At 32.0% G+C, this 21,713-nt stretch overlaps 1 protein-coding gene across 1 annotated transcript in view; it reads right to left on the minus strand.

Moving 5' to 3' along the window:
* The window catches only part of LOC132732062 (molybdenum cofactor sulfurase-like), a 44,791-nt gene extending 34,378 nt beyond the window's left edge, over positions 1–10,413 (minus strand). The window contains exon 1 of the mRNA XM_060718408.1: positions 10,294–10,413. Within this exon, the coding sequence (XP_060574391.1) occupies positions 10,294–10,354 (61 nt within the window). The 5' untranslated portion in view covers positions 10,355–10,413. The remainder of the gene's footprint in view (positions 1–10,293) is intronic.
* Positions 10,414–21,713: the final 11,300 nt, after the last annotated feature.

Genomic DNA, 21,713 nt, shown 5'->3' on the forward strand with positions numbered 1-21,713 from the left:
ACTCCAAATGAAATACCAATCAGGGTCTTCATATCAGCTTGCTATACACCAAGTTTGATAACAAAATCTCATTCCTAACTCAAGTTATTGTCCAGAAGCCATTTTTTTATATTTAGTAACAAAGACCTTGACCTTAACTCCAGGGGGGCCAAATGCAATACCAACCAGGGTCTCAACATAAGGTTGCTATATACCAAGTTTGATTACAATACTTCAATTCAAACTCTAGTTATTGTCTGAAAAACATGATTTGGACCGACCTACCCAACCGACAAGCTGACTCCCATAATTATACACCCCCCACCCTCTAAACTTCTTTTGTGGGGATATAATGACACCACAATAGCAATTATTATAGCTTCACTTCTTCTTCAAAACAGATGAGTACCGGTAATAGAAACAAATCAAATTTCAATTTCAAATAATTTTGTCATGAATTTAATTTGTAATACTGATCTTCATTTTTCTATTAATTATAATTGTATATTACAGACATTTACAATGTTTGTGACAAATGTCAACGCATGATCTAACGGTACTGAAACTGAAAGTAATTAAAGCACCTTTACCGCCAAGCCCAGCCTGTAAAACCACACAGTCTGACCCAGCCCTTTAACTTTAGATGCATTTGAATTCAAAGGGAGGCAAATCTATTGCACAAATCTTGAATTTTTAACAAATAGAAACCAATTTTATAAACAAGTAAATAAGTAATAATTTTGACTTGTCCTTTAATTAACCTTTAAAGGTTAATATCAATATCTAACAAAACTGTAACCAGTTCACTGCAATTACCTTGTTTTAGATTAGCAAGGAACGTAACTGGCTTCATGATTTGTTAATATTTAATTAGGTAGAGAAAAGGCTAGAGTTGATCTCATGATCTATGGTGATTAAATAAATAACCAAGGAATTAATTCCAGTAAGAATCAAGCACATCCTTTGAGACAATTTTATTGGTCTTTCATGAAGGTTATATAGCCAAGGTCTTGAGAAATCATCAAAAGTGTCAGAAATACCGGCATTAATTATGAAGGTCCAATTGGTAAAGGTGTACAAAACATTAGAGAAAATTAGCAGGTCTGTTAAATGAATTATTTACATTGTTTTTCCGTAATCAAATACTGTCTTATCTGTGTTGTTTTCTCTTTAGTATGTGTACAATGCATGATTTATTTCCAGTAAAGAATGACCCACTAGAGGCAAGGCTTTGTTCATTCTTTTTGTTCTGAATCTATCCCACATTCTCTAAGCCTTGCTGGCTGGTAATGACATCTTATTATAACCCATGCGACTGGCTAGTGTAAACCAATCAGCCAGCACATCTATGCCATATGATCATGGCATGCTTCTGTTTGTTATTCAGTCAGTAATGCATCCCTGATATGATTTTTTTTTCAGATTAAAAAAACTAACAAGTCTATTTAATATATTTAGTGTGGAAATGGTTATTAAACTGTTGCTTTGCTTATTGCATTATCAATCTTATTGATCAGGTAACTCAGGGTACGGGGTACTAAATATGGGCTCAAGTACCTGCCAGAATGTAACTACACATGGGTAAAGGGATTTTCATTCATAACCAACTGATGGTCTGCATCCCTGTGCGTCTGAATTGTACTGATGAAAAAGACCTGTTGATATTGCTGCAAAAGCTCTAAATTTTAGTCTGGAAGTGAAAAAGTGAGAGAATAAAATTTAGTAAACGTGACATATTTCTAAACATTTTTACTATAATAAGGTACATTACAAATGTGATGTTTAAGTTTGCTGCCAAATGATTATAACTACATGCTACATAATATTAATCTGACGTCATATCCATTTCAAGTTTTTTTATTCTGATGAAGATATCTTGTGAAATGCGACACACAAATTAGTGTGCCATTATAATACCATGTGAATGTAACAAAGAAAAACAATTTCAGTATTATAAGAGGGCATATTTAACATACAAATACATGTAAATGCATACAACAGTTCTACAACAGCTGTTTTTGACGTATAACCTCCCTTGATTCTTGAAAGCAGTACGCTGCCCGTTTGGTCTTTTACCATATGTTCCTCAAAACGTGTATAAAAGCCAGGCACTTGTGGCAATCAAAGCCAACAGCTCTGATTCTATAAACAACACAAATGTTCATCTTAGATTTTATGACAAATCAAATGATCCAATAAAACCTTTATCAAACAAAGCTTAAGATTTAAGAACTAATACAATAAAACAGCATCATAAGAACAAGTCAAAGAAGTTAATACAAGTCATAATTTAGGCGAGTTTTTGTGTTAAAACAGTCAGTATTATAGTTTGTGTGAATCTCTGTAGTACCTTTGTTTAGAAATATAAAAAATATATTTGTATAAAATATAAACATGATAAAACTAGTAGAATAAAAAAAGGAAGAATCTGTCTCAGCAAATATTCGCCATGAAAAAACCCATCTCTGACACAGCAGTTTTACCTTATATCCTGCTGCTGCTAAATGTGGATAATCGACTTGCCCTATAATTCGAAACAGTCCATTTTTGATTAAAGGGACATCAAAATTAAAATATTAAAATTAAGCAGAAACACAGCCGAGTGTGTGTTTTTGTGTTTATTTATAACTGCCACCGGCTGCCCATATCGGAGAACTGTTCAGAGGATATGGATACAGAAACATGCCCCAATTCTAGAAGCTTCTCCTGGTTGTTTCACTTGCCAAGTGTTTAAGCACTCATACACAGGACCTTAATTGAAAGACTGATTGGTAATTTTAAATGGCCAGTCCAGGAATTGAACCCACAGTGTCAAGATTACAAGTCTTGCGCTAACCGATTAAGCTATGCGGGCTGGCAACAGAGTCCATGCAGTCAGACTGCACCTTTATGCAGGCTGCATGGCCTGGGTCACAGCAATATAGGGACATAATTTTGTAAATCATTTTCACCATTAGCACCTAGAGGATTAAACTATTTCATATCTTTTTTAATGGCATTACCAACACAATCTTTTACTATGAAGCACATAAATAGCCCACTCATGGCAGTTTTATATATCTGAAAATAAAATTTATACCAATTTCCGCTTTATAAATAATACAAAAATGGCTGACTCCTCCTACATCCTGAAATTAAGACAAACATTCATCTTAATAGATGTGATTAAAATTCAATTAAAAATATACATCCTCTTCACAAAAAAGTTAAAGTAGTGGATCTCGATACAGTCAAACCTTCAGCTTTAAATCTTTCTTTGAACATATATTAGAACAATAGGGGTCATCTACTTGTTATGACCAATCACTATGTGAAATATGAAGACTTTGTGATAAACAGTTTTTAAGATAATCAGCAGAAACCATGTGAGACAGACAGACCTACCTACCGACCGACATTAGCAAACCAATATACCACCTCTTCTTCGAAGGGGACATAACTATTACAATGGTTTCGTATACAGCACTTAAACCCAGCCCTCTCTCAAGCTCTCTCAAGAAATCCACTCTCAAGAAGGATACGAAAACATAGCCACATTTAAACAAACACAGTACTTTGAACTAATCAGTCAAAGAATCAATTTCTGTCACACTATTGTCAGCGGTTGCAAGTAAATATGTAACTTCATGTACTTGTAATACCTTAAAGGCCCATTATGCCTAAGAAATTAATAAATGTTTCATTCTGCCAAAAGTGCAAAAATGAGTTTAAAAATAATGTTGTAACACCTGATGAAAATAATGTTGAATGTAAAATAATTTGTGTTAAGGAAGCAAAATGTAAACAAACTGGTACATGTCTTTTGACTTCCATACAAAACACTTATTAGCTTTAACTGTGCTTATTAATACCAAAGTGCAAAAGAGTTTTTTTAATTTGGAAACTGTAAAAGGACACCAATTTTTTTCAAAAACTTTTGAAAAAATAAAGTGATAACATTTTTAGGCTTAATGGGCCTTTAAAGTCACAAAGAATGATTTTAACGTCATAGCAATGCAATTCCATTTCACAAATTTAGTAAGACTATAATTAAATAATCAAACAGTTAACTCTGTGAAAATCTTTAATGTATAATTATGCACCACAAAGTTACACAGTTTCATCAAAATACATTAATTTAAAAAAAGTAAATCTAAATGCAGATTCTAGCTATCAGGGTTGCTTTTCAAGTAACAACATCTTCAGAAAAAAAGAATCAACCTTACAGTCATATGGAAGACAGATTATAGGTTTCCTTCATTAAAAGTTCCATTAACTCTAAATATAAGGAAAACAGACTGTCACAAGCAATAAAAGATGTCTACAGAATTTGTCAATCTGTATATTTTCAATCACAAGTCCAGTCAAGAAGACAGAATACAGCACCCATTTTAAGGCCTGTGTCACGGGGGAGGAAGTGTTACACGAAAGATGGAGTTCTTATGATAACTTGTTTGGAGTTCTTATGATAACTGTCACGGAGTTCCTGGAAAACGTTACGGATTTCTGTGGAAGACTTTTCTATATACTTGGAGAACTCGCGTAAAAAATGGTTATTTTTAACTTTAAATGGGGAGTTTGAGGTGCTAAATGAAACTTTGATAATTAAGCTTGCCCTACATATTGTATTTTGTTTCAGAAAAAATCGTTAAGTCCATATTTTGTCGCCTTTTAAAAAAAATCTGGTAGTTTTGAGAAAAATTACCAAATTACTTGCTAATTCGTACATATTGACCTTTTGATTTGTGATCTTCTTCGTTGCTATACTTAATTACCTAATAATTATGGAGAGATGCAAACATAAAGCCCGGGCTAATAAATTTATACCCGACTTTTCAAATGTTACGGAGTTCTTGCGATAATTCATATATGTCCTGGAGTTCTTATGATAACTTTTGTTTCTGCCAGTGTGTTTTGTGCTTAATCACGGCACGTTTAAGCGTATTTTTATTAGTCAATAAGTGTGTAAATCATTATGAAGCATAGTACGCTTATCATTTGCAAAATAATTTGGTTATATAACGTTGGTTTTGATCGTGTTTTTCAGTTCAAGAGATATTTTTCTTATCTCCGTTTCTTGTGGTTTTTTTTGTGTGTTTGTTTTGGTCTTTGTGTGTGTGTGTTTTTTTTTTTTACTTTATTGGAATGACTGTAAACATACTTGATGTAGAGCATTTACTAACAGGATAAAAATACGCTTTGAATTTAATACTCAAGCATGATTTCGTCATATATGCATTATTCCTGGCAGTTTTAGAGAACATTAAGTAACTATGCTATCGGTATGCATGTAAATGGTTATCAGAAAAATAGTAGGTAGTATGCACTACCCTTATCTAAATTTAATGAGGTGGGTGTCGTCTTTATGTATTCAACGGGTATTTCAATTTCTTAAAGATATCAGTTTTTGTCATAGAAACGTATAAAAGTCTATAACAATGATATGACGATAGAAAGTAAGTCTTTAATAAGATATGTGAGTCACCGTAAGGTTCATGCCGTTTATCAACCTTGTTCCTTTCTCTATTAAATCCAATGTAGCATCACGTGACGTATAGCAATTTCCATATTTCGGAAAATTACTGCATACATTTTTCTTATCAAAGTTGGAGTCCTAGTGGAAATTTTGCAACAACTTTTGCTGTAATTGATTACAAAAATATATTGTCGAACTTCTTTCGCTCGAACACGTAGGGCACGTGCAAATCTGTCGAAGAGATCGGTAGTAATCGGTTGATTTTTTATTCATAAAAAGATCATACATTTCGGGTGCATGGGTGTGAAGGATATCCCGGTTATATACGTTACATGGTATATAATGATACAATTTACTTAGCCGCTTCTTGAGGGAAGCCCAACTACTTATGGTCTGCTTTAGAAAGGCGGTTGCTTAAAACAAGTTATCTGAGAAAAAAAGTGTAAGTTTTAAATATTTTTTCCTTGGCGGTTTAAGCCATGTTACTGCTGAATACAGGTGACCGCTGATTCAGGTTTTCCTGAAGAATTTTGTTTGTTTCTTTGTTTCATTTTACGCCTTTTCCCAACAGTATTTCAGTCATATGGGCGGGTAGTTTCCATTGTTCCTGGAGATTTACACCAGTACTAGACTACCTTCCTCCGTGCTAAACTACCAAAGCATCTTCCGGGGATCGAACCCACGCCAGAGAGGTAACTGGATTAGAAGTCATCGACTCAAACCTCTCGACCACGGAGGCGGTCGTTCCTGAAGATATAACTTAGCACCTGTTTATCCTATGTAGACTGTACACCAAAGCAGTTTCATGTCTTCTCCAGATATATTCATTGATCGTGTTTTAATTTTGCCACATGGCCTCAATGTTGCATTTGCGGAAACTTATGACATAAAACTTTTGTTGACGAACAGTATACACAGAAACATTTAGTGCATTCGTTGGGTTTTATAATGTCAATATGATTTCGCACCAATTTAATTAGGAACTAAAACACGATCAAAACCAACGTTATATAACCAAATTTTTGTGCAAATGATAAGCGTACTATGCTTCATAATGATTTACACACTTATTGACTAATAAAATACGCTTAAACGTGCCGTAATTAAGCACAAGAAACACACTGGCAGTAACAAAAGTTATCATAAGAACTCCAGGACATATTTTGAGTTATCACAAGAACTCCGTAACATTTGAAAAATCGGGTATACATTTATTAGCCCGGGCTTTATGTTTGCAACTCTCTACTATAATTAGGTGATTATGTATAGCAACGAAGAAGATCACAAATCAAAAAGTCAATATGTACGAATTAGCAAGTAATTTGGAAATTTTTCTCAAAACTACCAGATTTTTTTAAACGGCGACGAAATATGGACTAAAATATTTTTTTCGGAAACATAATACAATATGTAGGGCAAGCTTAATTATCAAAGTTTAATTTAGCACCTCAAACTCCACATTTAAAGTTAAAAATAACCATTTTTACGCGAGTTCTCTAAGTATATAGAAAAGTTTTCCACAGAAATCCGTAACGTTTTCCAGGAACTCCGTGACAGTTATCATAAGAACTCCAAACAAGTTATCATAAGAACTCCATCCTTCGTGTAACACTTCCTCCCCCGTGTGTGTGGCACATAAATCACTTTCTTAATACTGTTTGTCTTCACTTTTTTGACCCTGTAAGACATGTTCTTAGGGTTTTTTCCATTCTAAAGATTCTCTTCTACTTAGAAATGCAAAAAATCTAAATCCCAATATCAAATTCACATGACAGATAATTATAAAGAATTTTGTCTGATAAAACACAAAAAGCAATGCTAATTACGTAATTCTAGTCAAATTAAACTTAATAAATAAGTCAAAATAGTGTTGGACTTAAAAGAATTCATTGATAATTTCAACAATGAAAATTGATTGCATAAAAGCAAGTGTACATTAGTAATGTAACTGTTCATGAATAATAAAAGTGTGTATCAGTAATAGATGTATATGTTTTAGTAATGCAAGTGTACAATAGTAATGTATAAGTATACATTTAAGTAATGTAAGTGTGCATTTATCATGTAAGTGTGCATTAATTATGTAAGTGTCAATTTTAGTAATGTAAGTGTCAATTTTAGTAATGGAAATGTAAATTTTAGTAATGTGAGTGTACATTTTAGTAATGTAAATGTACATTTTAGTAATGTAATTGTACATTTTAGAAATATTAGTGTACATTTTAGTAATGTTAGTGTGCATTAGTTAAGTAAGTGTGCATTAGTTGTGTAAGTGTGCATTATCTATGTAAGTGTACATAAGAAATGTAAGTGTACATTAGTGTTGTAAATGTGCATAAGTTATGTAAGTGTGTATTAGTTATGTACATGTACATTAATTATGTAAGTGTACATTAATCATGTAAGTGTGTATTAGTTATGTCTGTGTATATTTTAGTAATGTAAGTGTACATTACTACTGTAAGTGTACATTTCAGTAATGTAAGTGTGCATTAATCATGTAAGTGTAAGTGGTTTTCATCACTTAACTGGAAAGAGGCCTTATCTTATTGGTTTTGGAGGGAAATTGTCCCTAAAATTGCTATTTTGAGAAATAAAAAGCTGGTGTAGGATAAGATTTTTGGGAAAATTGCATGATTTTAATTTAAAGAGAACTTTGATTGGGAATGGCCTTTTATAGGCCCCTGTCATATCAGGTGTAAAATCACTGAATGTGTATTAGTAATATACTAGGTGAACACAAATACTCTAAATGCACATTAGTCATGTTAGTATCAGTAATGTGTACATAAGAATTGTAATTGTACTGAAATATTGTATGTGTGTATAAAACAATATATTTTTGCAACAGTAATGTAAGAATGTATGACTCAAGTACATAATAATAAAGTGAGCATGAATCATTTATTTATGTTTTTGATTTTTGTTTTATGAGTGCATCAGTTATATTTGTATGTTTTTATGATGCCTGGAATAACTGTAATTAATACTTATAAAGGAATGTAGTTCTTAGTAATTTAATTATTCACATGCATTTAAGTGCATAATATTATTATCTTTGCTATTTAAATATTGTTTGATATAACTGATAAATGAAATGTGCTTCCTAAACTCCACACATTGTATTATAAACAACTTTCTATATGTTTGAGTTGTTCCAGTGGTGTCAAATGAGGTTAAACACTAAATACGTGATATTTTAACAATTAAAACTCCCTACCTGTCCCATCCTTTGGGGTTCTAAATTGTTAAAACTTCATGTAATAAACACTATAAACTTAGATGTGCATCCTAATACTCCTTTCTTCATGGGCTTTGTAATTGTTAAATACAAAATTTATAAAAATGAGATTTTCTTTTATTTTAAAAATTACTTTACCGGTATTCAATTTTCCTTTTTGTCATTTTACTAATTTTAGTCTGTTTTCCAGCAAAGAACTTTAATCTCACTTAATAATAAAGATGATACAAGTGAATATCATCTAAAGTAGTCTCTGCTTGTTGGACCATGAAATTATTTAGGTATTTTAAACCTTAAATTTTCTTTATGAAATGACAAAACAGAAATAGCATTTAATAAGCATACAGGTTTTTATAAACATTTATAAAGGATTAAGTCATTTATGGAAGCCAGCTTCCTAATCAGGACTATTTAAATATGATTCTGGTGATTATTTTAAAATAATCTGAGATATTCTGTACATATTTTTTTATACATTGTAGGCATATTTAGAGAAAACCATCAAATATAATGGATTAATCTGTCTGCTAGCCCATCTGAAAGCGCAAAAAAAATGCATTGACTAATTTCACTCAAGGAAGTGTTTTACTGGCATTGCATTAATTGAGGACATTTTTAATGAAAATGTTAAAGAAGTTATATGATGATATTTTTAATGAAAATGTTAAAGAAGTTTTATTTTTTACCTTGTAACTAGACTGGAATATACAGTATTGTTCAGTGTTTATTCTAGGATTCGAAAAACATTTTTTATCGAAAAGTGAGAATTTATTACATTTGTTGATCTTTTTCCTTCTTTGTCTATGTAAAATTTTCCCCCTTCCTCTCAAAAAATAGGGGTGGAATTTTCAAAATTATGGGTGAATCCCCCAATCGCCCCTCATAGAATAGACACTGATTGTTGGGTTCAATGAATTCACATACATTACATAAAAAAAGAATATTTTGTAGACCTTTCTATTGAAAATGTGTCAAAAGTTAAAATGTAACCCATAAATGCACAGTTTATTAAATGGAGTGAAGGTATTAGTTACCTGGAAAGCATGTATTATTTACCTGCACCCCAGTTAACTTACTGTCTTTCTGGGATAATAAAGAGCATACTTGATTATAGGCTACATTTTTTCTGCGGTTTCAATTCGATCTTCATCATGAAAGATGATTAAGTTTGAAAAAATTGCACTCATATTTCAACCTGGGGACTGTTGTTGATCTAATTCACATTATATAAACAAGACTTCATCTCCTTTGTGTTACTGCAAAAAAGCTTCAAGTTAAAAAAATTTAGGCTCCCAAAACAGGTACAGTGATCAGAAGTAATCACAAGACAGGGTACATGCAGTAAGTTTATATACTGAGCAATCGCATTGGTAGTTTTCTTCTGATACCACACTCATTACTTGTAATTAGAATATTATGAGTGATTTATGTAATGGTCAGTCCCTTCCTGAAGTAAGATTCTGTCAAAAATGCATAGTCTCTCCAGACATCAAATTATTTTCACTATGTACAGTATTTATTATGAAATCAGTGCAATTTTATAGCGTTAAAAACTCTAACAAAGAATCATTGACTATTTATTTTCATACGAAAATGTGTGTTATAAAAAGATAATCACCCCTTAATGCTGGAAACTCTTGACACCTGTTAAAAGCAAGGAATTTCACCGAATGTTCCATTTTTCACCTTTCTCAGACTCCACCATCAGCCATTTTGAACGGTCACATGATCAAAACACATTTTGACCTTTTGACCTAAAGTAGTTCTTTATTTACATACTATTAATACGATGTACTCCTGTCAGTTTTAATTTGTATAAACAAAGAATAAATTTGAACCAGTCATAGAAAAATAATGTATTTCATTAAATAATTTAAATATGATGGTAAATAGATGCATCTTTGTGGACACTCTGCCAATATGTTTGCAGGACTATTTTACACGAATGTATTAATCGGCGAGCTGTTGTTCGGCTCCTTCATTGACGTGAAAACTCGCTCTCCTAGCTAGCACGTTTAGATTATTTATTTTTCCTTTGGCTGTCACTTTGTGTATGTGATATTTGCCTGCTCATATTTTATCCAGATCCCTTTGCTAGACTCCCAGGTATGTTATTCACTTTTCCATTGTAGCTTTTCACCTTTCGACACTTAACTTTCTTTTTTTCATGATCATTTTGAAGCATTTTCGCCTTGTGTTGCGGCTCTGTGCCACATTAGATATAATAGCAACTTTGAGTTATTGTACAAGACTGGAGTCGACACCTTTACCTGTTTATTGCTTTGTTATTGTTAGTTATTTTAGTCTTTATTTATGTTACAAGTTTTATAAATGCATTGTTATTCAAAATTATACTTTGATAATAACTTAATTAATTAAATAATAATTATTTTTAAAGAAAGAAAAAAAAAGTTGTTTGAAGTTATAAATTTTATCATTTTCAATAAACAGGGAAAGGTAATTTTAAAGTAAGGAAAACTTTAATTTTCATGTTTAGCACATGTGTTTTGCAATTTTGATCTTAAATTGATTATTTAACCTAGGTTCAAAGTGATTTCGTTGGGGATTTTGCAAAGGTGGGCGTACTTAATTTATTTTTATGATCAATTTCTCCTTTTCTAAATATTGACTATTGGGCTTAAAAATTTTATTTTAGTTTACCTCTGAGATTTAATATTAACATGTCAGATCAAAATTGCAGACCATATTATCATCGTCCTTGCATGCCTAATTATAGATTTAAAATGTTTTAATTATGTAATACATAACTGTCTCAATGTCCGTCATCTTTTATCATCTGCTTCAACAATTCCTCCCAATCTGCTCACCTGTGACTTTTATATAGTAAAATTTACCCATCAAAATACCATACCTTTTATGCTTTGGGAATTGTCCTTCGTCCGTAGATTCCTCTTATATTGTTATTATATATTCCCATAATTATTGGTTTGACCTACCTGACACAGTATCCCAGCCACAAAAACCCCCAAGTATACACCTTCCTTATACCCCTTCCCGCAAGCAATGGAGACGGGTTAATAAAAGAAAATAAAAATCGGAAAAAAAATTGTGAAGATGTTTTTTCGGAGAAAAATGTCTTGGAAAAAATGGAACATTTGGATTTACCACACATGGATGACCAGTGAATGCACAAAAGGATACTACATGGAGAGTTGGACAACTTCATATTGGTATAAACAGCTAAACGTTGTGAACTAAGTTTTATTTTATATGAAAATAGTGATAGATCAATGTAACAGTTGTTTTATATATACATATATATCACAAGACAGCTGTAAGGAGTATTGTTGTAACAGATATTAGAAAACTGATAATGAATAAAAAACAACGTTAATTAAGACTGAGTGATAGTAAAAGAAAACAATTCAGATTTTTATCTATGTACATACAAACAAGAGAATGTCACACCTAGTGTAGACTTTAAATGATGCCCGAAAACTTCTCAATAGGTTAACGTGTCAATTGTTACATTGCGAGACAAATTGAACAAAATATTACGTCGTCATCGCCAGTAACTGCAAGATGGAAAGTGACAATATCGGTGATGCTTTACACAGCCATCACATACAAAACTAATTTAACCGGATCTTTGTATGTGTATATATATTGATTTTCATTATTTTACAGTACATTTATATATATTCATGCTGTTTTTCTTCCAGGTAGCTTGACCTTTTTGTAAACTTGTTTAAAATTTGTAACCACTGCAGTAAAGCTGAGAGGTTTGTTTATAATTATACTCTTTTTTTTTAAAGACAGCTATGTGATATATAAGTTTTTATATACATGCCACAGATAATCTTTTATATCTGCATAATATAGGACAATAGTTATGTATTTCAAACAGAAAAATCTGAAGAAAAAAAAAATACACAGGTAAATAACAAGCATAAACTGTAGTGAGAATTTAGATGGGAACTCTTGATTTATTAATAACATTTTTTTAGCATGTGGTGTCTGCTAGAAGGTCTTAACCTTCCAAGAATTATTTTACAAAAAGAGATTAATCTCTTGCAGGTATCATAATCCCCATTTAGATTTGGACACAATGCAAAACCATCCTATATAGTTATTTGTATATATGTACAGATAAACTAGTTTTGCTGAAAGCCCCAATAATGTGGAATAGCCCCTATGTTACAAAATAATTGAGGTAATTTTTTTCTTCTTTTGAGAATCATTGATAAGGTCTATTGGTATGGTTTATAATTTTTCTGTTTATAACACCCAATTCCTGAAGTTCTTAAATTATGCAAGTCTTTAAATTAGAATTTGAGTGTGTTATTATATATTCTAAATTTGTCATATATGTCTTAAGATTAGGTAATCTCTTTAGGAATTCATTTTTCTCTCTTGAGTGGAGTTAAAAAGGGGTAAAACTGTCCATTAGTACTGTCTGTGTCAACGAAAGTGGCAAAATTTACAGATATATCAATAGATAAGGGTTTTGTAAGGTTACCGGCTACATTTTTCTTCTCCGTTTGACATAGTTATACCTTTAGAACTTTAAATATTTAATCTGGGTACATCTAAAAAATTTAGATATATTTTTAGAGGGAAATCTGTCAGTAAGGTAAATCTATTAATGCATGGGGATTTTATTACTTAACATTTTCTCTGGGAGTTTTAATATGATTGTCACATCTTTAGAATCTTATAGATAAAAATGTCAGACAAAATGGTATTGTTGTATATTTTTCACATTTTTTCCCACTCCCAGATTTACTGGGTGCTCTTTTTTTTCTCTCAGACTTTTTTTTCCAGGGAAATAATAAACACGCTCTAGTTTTATTTCTGTTTTTTATCTTCAGAGAAAACAAAGGCAATATAATAATCATGTAGGTTGTTTCTATGGAATACATTCTAGTAATAGTTTTGAGATAGGGCACATAGGCCTTTTGGAAATGCTAATATCTTTAAGGCCAGACTTGAAAAGTTTAAAATAAGGTGTTAATATGTGTTTACTTCACAGATATTCTGCTTTATCTTTATTAATGAAATACATGTAACTATTGTTTTTGCATATTTCATACTAAATGCAAATATTTATGAAATAAACATGTCTCAAGCATAATTTATATTGTTACTCATGTCACAAACGTAAAGCTAAGCACCCAAACCTGGGAGAATTTATTGCACTGATTATTAAGAAACAGTCGAAAACATAAATTTAGCAATTTATTTATTTATAATTGATTCATGCATCTATCATGAAAATGACTAAACATTATCTAACTGATACATGTATCTAATAAAAATGACCGGAATATTACTTTATTCTTTTCTGCTTTTAACTTTGTGGACACAATTTTAATTTGTTTACATCTAAAATCAGCCATTGTTGATATTAAGAAATAATTTCAAGATGTTGTGAACTAAGTTTAAAAATCAAGTAGCCAACAAAATTAAGTACTTGTCAATGGTATTTTGTCTGCACAGAGGTGCTGTCTTGCCTGGCACTTTACTATTGGCATAAAGTTACTACTGGTATTGGCGCACCAGTCTTAAAGATGTAAAACACTTTTATAACATACATTGGCCTATTCTAAGATATAAGTTTGCCTTTATCACTGCTGGAAACATATGGTTGTGGTAGAAAATGATAAAACAATAGGTTTTATTGAGACAGCTCTCCTACATGAATTATGATACAAATCATATGATTAACTATGTTACATATGTATATATAATTATTGAATAGAGAAGTTGTACATATATATTCATTTTGCGTAACATCTGTTAAAATAATATAAAATAATGTACATTAAGGGAATTGGTTTTCTTAAATATCTAAAATAATGTACTTACAGGGAATGGAGTCCTAAATATCTAAAATAATGTTCTTATAAGAAATTGGTGTCCTAAATATCTAAAACAATGTACATATATAGAATTGGTGTCCTTAAAGGCAAAGATATATTCGGCGTGGCCGAGTGGTTAACGCGTCGGACTAGTAATCTAAGGATTGCTGACCGCGTGGGTTCAAACCCTGTCAGGGGCAAGTCGTTGTTTCCTTGAGCAAGAAACTTTACATATATATAGAATTGGTGTCCTTAAAGGCAAAGATACCTTCCATTTAACATAGCAACTTATAATGACTAAAAGCCATGTAGCTTCGCTGCTTGTAGTTTTACTACTATTTTACTCATCTGGCATTGTAAGTACTGAATAGTCCAGCAAGGGGCATGTGAGTTAATATTAGGGAAAGCTATCAGCTTCCATAATTATCTAGTTTGAATAGTAATGTAACTTTATTTAAAGGAAATAATTGTGTACTTATTTAGGCAAGTACAAGTTACACTGTCACATATGCCATACCCTTCCTGTTTATTTTTTTGGGTTGTTTTGAAAATTGGTCAATGTGTTAAGACTGTTATTGAAATGATTTAATTGACAGCTTAAGTAAATTAGTAAGCAAACATTGATTATTTGGAGGAGCCAAATAAGATATATAACTATTTAAGATATATTAGATTTTATTTGGTCAAGATATTACAGACGACATCATTAGGCAAAATGATCATAAATTCATATATCAGATTAAAGTATAAAGAGAGTATGGTTGGCTCAATATAAATCCTTGATTTTGTAGTTTTAACTTAGGCATTGTTTACAAGAAGTAAAGATACAAAACGCATAATATTTCTCCAAGTTCTAAGCAAATTACTATTTCGCGTGAAATGTAATTGCCTTTCAAAATTATATTTATAGTTTTCGCATATGTTATTATGTTGCTTATTTCAAATGAAAAAAAAGAACAAGGGCAAAATAACAATTACTGAATTTCTTTCACAGCTGTTTAAAGTCAATTACCATCAAAGTTAAAGAATTTACGTCTCAGTATATCAATGGCAAAAGATACATTTTTGTTTTGCACTGAAGATGCACTCTTTAAATCATGAAAAATTGCCATGGTGGTTAAGAATTAGTGATAACCCAGTTTTCCATATATTTTGAATATTTGGCAACTAATGTCTGTAAATGAAAGTTAAAGCTAAAGAACATCGATACATTCATTTCATAGAGACAAAAGCTGGCTTCATTGGGGTTGGGGCATTTGAGTGAAAAAGTATGTTTAGTGCATTCATAATATAAACAAAATATGGAATAGAACCAATTTATGCAGCTTTAGTGCATTTCATTCTCAACATAATGTTTGTATAAATTATTTTGTGTACAAAAAAACAGTTTTCCATCTTCAACCATCTGGAATTTATTAACTCATTGACAAGATACAGACTGTCTTACAACTGTGTGTACATAGACCTGTGTTTTGTCTGGCAGAAATTTGAAGAAGAAGAAGAAAAACAGCATTTAATTGTACCATTGTACAAAAGGCAAGTTCAGTTGCCAGTTCTACTGCAGGGGTAGTTATTTATAGAGGCCTTCGGTGGCCAAACTTTGCAAGAGACTATTTATAATGGATGGGTTCAAGCCATATTAATCAAAATGGCTGTCGGTTGTAACATTAGTTTGACTCTGATGGCAAATGATTCACTCCATGTGACTCGTTGGCCTGTGCATCCATGCTGTCTGATCTTGGTCTAAACTATTCGCTATTTTGCATCAGTATTTATTTAGAAATTTTCCCTGAAAAATGATGAATGGTTTTGTCCAGATTGAAAGATGAACAAGTACTCTCTTTTTCTGAAAAGGGCTAAATTGCTTTCAGTTAGAAAGACATGGGGTCTGTATATTAGTCTGTTTAGTAAGGAGAACTATGTATTTGTGAATTTGGCATACATCATCAAAGCCAAAGTTTAAGGGATTTTGATATCAAAATCATAGTAAGAAGCCAACAGTATAGAGCCTGGCCTCAAGGTTATACAAACTTTTGAGGATTTTGATTGGTCAGTGTACATTGGGTGCCAGTTTCTTACCAATCAAATACCCAAAGTCTGAGTTTCAGCTAAGAGAACTTGTTTATAACCTCAGACCGGATTGTCAAACTGAATGGATGCGAAGGTCGGAGTTTCTAGGTTCTGTCTCAAAATCTTAGGATTTTCATTGGTCAGAGTTCTTGAGTTCTTTCTGTGCTAATTTCTGACCAATCAAATACATTAATGTACCGGGTACCCAAGATCTGACTGCACAGAGCTTAGAGAACTTGTTTATAATCTCAGACCAACTTGGTCAAACTGAATGGATGTGAACTGTCTCTGGATTGGTGGATCTTGTGAGCAAATCTTTTTTGCTGACATTTAAAATGTAAAATTTTCATTATAAAATAAAATTCTCGTTTACTGACAATAAAGTTCTGATGAATATTTCAGTTTGATATTAACGAGAATACCTTGAAATTGATTCAGTGACTGGCTTTTAAATTACTTTGTAGACATTTTGCTCAGAAGATTTTAATAAAGATAAATTATTGAGACAATTATCCTGTATTTTGTAGGAACAAATTGTCTTAATATCAACTTAAAACATTCTTCTAAAAATTATTTTTCTTATTGGTCAATTATGTAACCAATTTGCTCTGGGGGAAATAAATGATGCTTGAAAGATAAAGAAATTTTTACATTATGATGCAGTACAATATAAAAGAAATTTAATTTTAATTGGGGACCTGTTTTTGATACAATAAAAGGTGCTAATACATGTACTATCCAGTATGTTCATTGGTTTCTAGTATTTTGTACTATATATCCCCTGCAGGCAGTTGAAGAACATTTAATTTATATGGGAGAAACATTCCTATAGATCCCCTGTGAAATGAATGCTTACAGTTCATGAATAATTCATGAAGTATTCATTCTAGTTCATGACCTAGATTCATGAATAGTTCATGGGATGTACATGAAGACAAAATGGCACAAATTCTTGAAAAGTTCAGAGGACACCTAGTTCTTGAACTGTCCCATGTTCTTGATCAGTTCATGACTCAATAAAACATGAACATTTCATGAACTGTTCTTGAACAAAATGCAATGAAATGCTCATGAACTGTTCACTTACAGTAAATTATGAACTGTTCATGAATTTTACCTCTACATGAACTTTTCTGGCACTTTTTCCAGTGCAAATTCATTGTGCCATTTTATCTTCACGAAAAGTACAAGAACAGTTCAAGAACTACAGTTCATGAACAGTTCCTAAACTACATTTACATTATTTCACATTCATGAAAAATGCAAGAACAGAGCAGACAGATGATACCAATCAATTTGCGGACTAACAAGTCTAAACAATATGTACTCAACATAAGCTCTAAGTTATATTGTTCAAAAGTAAACCACAAACATGTAAAACTGCTTGTAAAATTTAAAAACTACACATCATTGTTTAACAAGAACTAAGAAATAGTTTCTTCAATACAGCTTGCTGATTTTCAAAAGTGCAAAAATCAAGAACTTGAAATTAGAACAGTTTCCAATGTTTCACTTATTTTATGATTTATTTCCTTCTGATGACCTTTTGCAAAGTCTCTAGTTTTTTATTAAATACTTCTTTTGATACACCGGTTTTCCTCCTCACTAGTCTTTCAAGATTGCTGAGTTTCGAGGGTTCAAGTGGTGGTCTCGGGTAATCCTTATACTTATTGGTCATCTTTCCAGTCCTAGAGTGGGTTCTAAGTTCCTCCACAGTGAAGATAGTCTTTGCTATTGTAACCAAGACTTCTTGAGTATCACTAAGATGTTCCACAGCTTATAATTCGGGGTCCTCCACTTTTGTATTCTGACTCTCTAAAGCAGTAATTGGCTCCTCCATGCGTCGAATCTTTCTACGCAGGCTTCTGCACTCATCCTCCCATCTAGTTTGGAAATAACAACAAAAAAAACAACAATATAACGTCTTGTGTTTGAAATGACAGTTTTAAACATCACACAAATGTTACGAAAAAATGCGTTTCCATAGTACCCTTCAAACCTATTTTTATACCTCGATATCAGGGTATATAAGTTTTTCATTAATATTTAAGTAGAAAATGCTAATTATGCGAATTTTAATACTAGTGAAATTAGACTGAATTAAAATTCTAGGAATTTTGCCATGCAAAAATATCTGGTTCTACTGTAGACAATTGTAAAATTGGGTCCTTGTAACCTCAACTATATTGCTTACCCGTCAGATCTAGCCTCAACCACACAACCCCCAGCAGTTCCTGCATTTTTGATGCACTTTCACATTTGACACTGTCAGCAGGACCTATAATATTATATATATAGAGAGATTAAATCCAACACACCCCAAAAAACAACAACAACAAAAAAAATAAAAAAATAAAAAAAATAACAACAGAAATCGTGATTTCTGTTTCAATTAAAATTTTGGATGTATCTTATTTGCTTTAAAAATACAGTCAGTCATGTGGTATTTTCCTTGTTGATCATATTCCATTATAAAACTACATAAATAATGGTGATATAAAAATATTGTCTCTTTATGAAAAACTTTTTTCTGATATAAAGGAAAATTGGCTAAGGTAGTCAACTGTCAGCATACCAGGGTGTTGAACTGTCTGGGGATAAAAAAGACTTGCTGCCATGCATTTTTCAAAAAACTATTTTAAACTAGATTCTATCTTTTAGAAGGCATTAGCAAATAAGTTCCTGCAGGGAAGCAGAACCATGTTCAATCTTCAACGATGCTTTGTTTTTTATTCATTTTATATTGATCCTGTTCAACAATAAAGAAATAAATAAAAACGGGTCGCGAAAATATGTGACAAATGTCCGTTTACGCAATATTTCCAGTAAGGTTGAAGTATCTAAACTGTAACTAAGAATGAGCTGGAAATACAATTATTATTTCTATTGTTACAGTCGGCAAATTGTTACAAAATAATGCTTTTAGAAGTGAAGAAAGTTCATTAAAATAATTATAGACTCTTCATTTTTTTCTTGGAGGAGTCATAAACACGCCGGCTCTGTTTGAAAAAAAATCAACGGGTGCATTTATGATAATACTCACAGTGAATTTCACCGATTGCAGCTTTGAAGGTCTTCTTCTGATAATTTGCTTGAGCAATTTCACTTTTCTCGTTATATGTCTTTATTGGGGAGATGATATTAGATATGAGACGAAGTTTTTGCCGTCTTTGAATATTGAATATTGCGCGCTTAATAGACCTGTGTACTACGTAATAAATCTGTGTACTACGCAATAAACCAGTGTACTACGTCAGCAACATGTGCTCGATTCTCATCATTTCGTGTAATTCCGCTGTTTTTGCCGTCAATTCAATGACCATACATGCCATAATTTTTAGACTCATTTCCGAGACACTTTTTATTTGAAGGTGGGGCATTGATCAGCAAACGTATTTTTTTTTCAATTTACATAGTGGCATACAGCCTATAGGCCCTATTACCGGTAATTACAACTTGCAAATTTAATGACACCATAAACAAAGTCAGAATGTCAATAATTATTAACAGTTTTTCTATCTTTTAAAGTACTTAGGCATCGTTAATTCAATCAGACACAGAATAGAATGAAGATATGTTAAGTAATGACAATGAGCCATGTCCTTTACTTGAAACATTTACTGAATGTCCTTTACTTGAAACATTTACTGAATCTTGTAGATTTTATCACCTCATATTTAGTGCGTATTTTTCACGGTGTTTGACCACTTATAAAATTTAATTTATAATGGCCAGTTGGCCAGTGTATGACACCTTCACTGGGGTAATTAATCTTTTATTTGATCAAAATTATTGCCGATAATTGTTATTTGGAAGGGGCACGTTGATATACCAATCAAAGGATAAGTGTCACCATTGCAAAGCTGTTAGGCCACTTAGGGGATAATCGTTCCTTATTAGCGTTCTAGATAAGTTTACAAAAACTTGACATTAAAATTATATAAAAAAGTAAAATTTCTTGCTTCAATGTAGATTATTTTAGATTTTTTACCGGGACATAAATCATCTCCGGGACAGACACCTTATTTCCGGGATTGTCCCGGACACGGGACGTTATGGCATGTATGACAATGACTGAATAATTTCAATTAAAACATTGAGGCCTACAAATTTTATTTCACAAACCTAATATGAAATTAGGCAAAGCCTATGAACGGGGAAGTCGTTAAAAATTCCTTTCATTCTTTCCGTTTTAAAGGTGTCATTCGGTATTACATGCACCGCTTCCGTTTTCACTCGGAATACTCGACGATTATCTTTTATCCGAAAAGTTGAGATTTGTTCCGTTATCGGAATACCCCGCCTATTATCATTGAGTAACATTGTAAATGGCGGCGCCCGACTAGAACTGACACTGAAAATTTCATTGATAGGTATAGAATTCTATACAGTATATTTTTTATGTTTTTTTATTCGATTTTCTTTTAAATATACACGTGTAGTCTATAGCCGGGCAAGCCAAAGCCTGGACCCGCTTCGCGGGCCCGGTCTTTGACTTTCCCGTATTATTTTAAGCCCAACAGGCACTTGAATTTCAAACAAAGCTACCATAGTTTCCAAAAAATTTGTGTTGCTACGTCAGTATAAGTATCCAATATATAGATAGATGAGTTGGTTGAGTAAAAAATGGGGAATTTTATTAAAGAAGTGACTGATTGAATTTCCATGGTCAAGCAATAAAAAAAAATACTGATGTCTTTATTTTATGCAAAAAAATGTTTTGGGCCTGTGCTAATCTACCCAGGTCTATATCTTTTCTTGACCAGTTATCATTCTATTTCTGTAGTTATTTAATAACAATTAAATCATGAACACATGGTCTTCATCAAAAGTTCTTCAGAAATTCATTAACCAATGTATTTAGGTCATCAAGTGTTCTTGAGCAGTAATCATTTCTATTTCAGCAATTATTAAAGGACAAATCATGAACTCATGGTTTTCATCAAAAGTTCTTCAATAGTTTGTGACATTATTAAAGGACAAATCATGAACCCATGGTTTTCATCAAAAGTTCTTCAATAATTCATGATCCTAAGTTCATGAACCTTTAAAGAATTCGGTTTTGTTCTTTTTATGTCAATGAACAGTTCATGAACAAGCTTGAAGAACTGTTCATGAACATAAGTTCTTGAACAATCATTATGAA

The sequence above is a fragment of the Ruditapes philippinarum genome, unplaced genomic scaffold, assembly GCF_026571515.1.
Source record: "Ruditapes philippinarum isolate M1 unplaced genomic scaffold, ASM2657151v2 ctg1159_1_1_1_1, whole genome shotgun sequence".
Classification (NCBI taxonomy): Eukaryota; Metazoa; Mollusca; class Bivalvia; order Venerida; family Veneridae; genus Ruditapes; species Ruditapes philippinarum.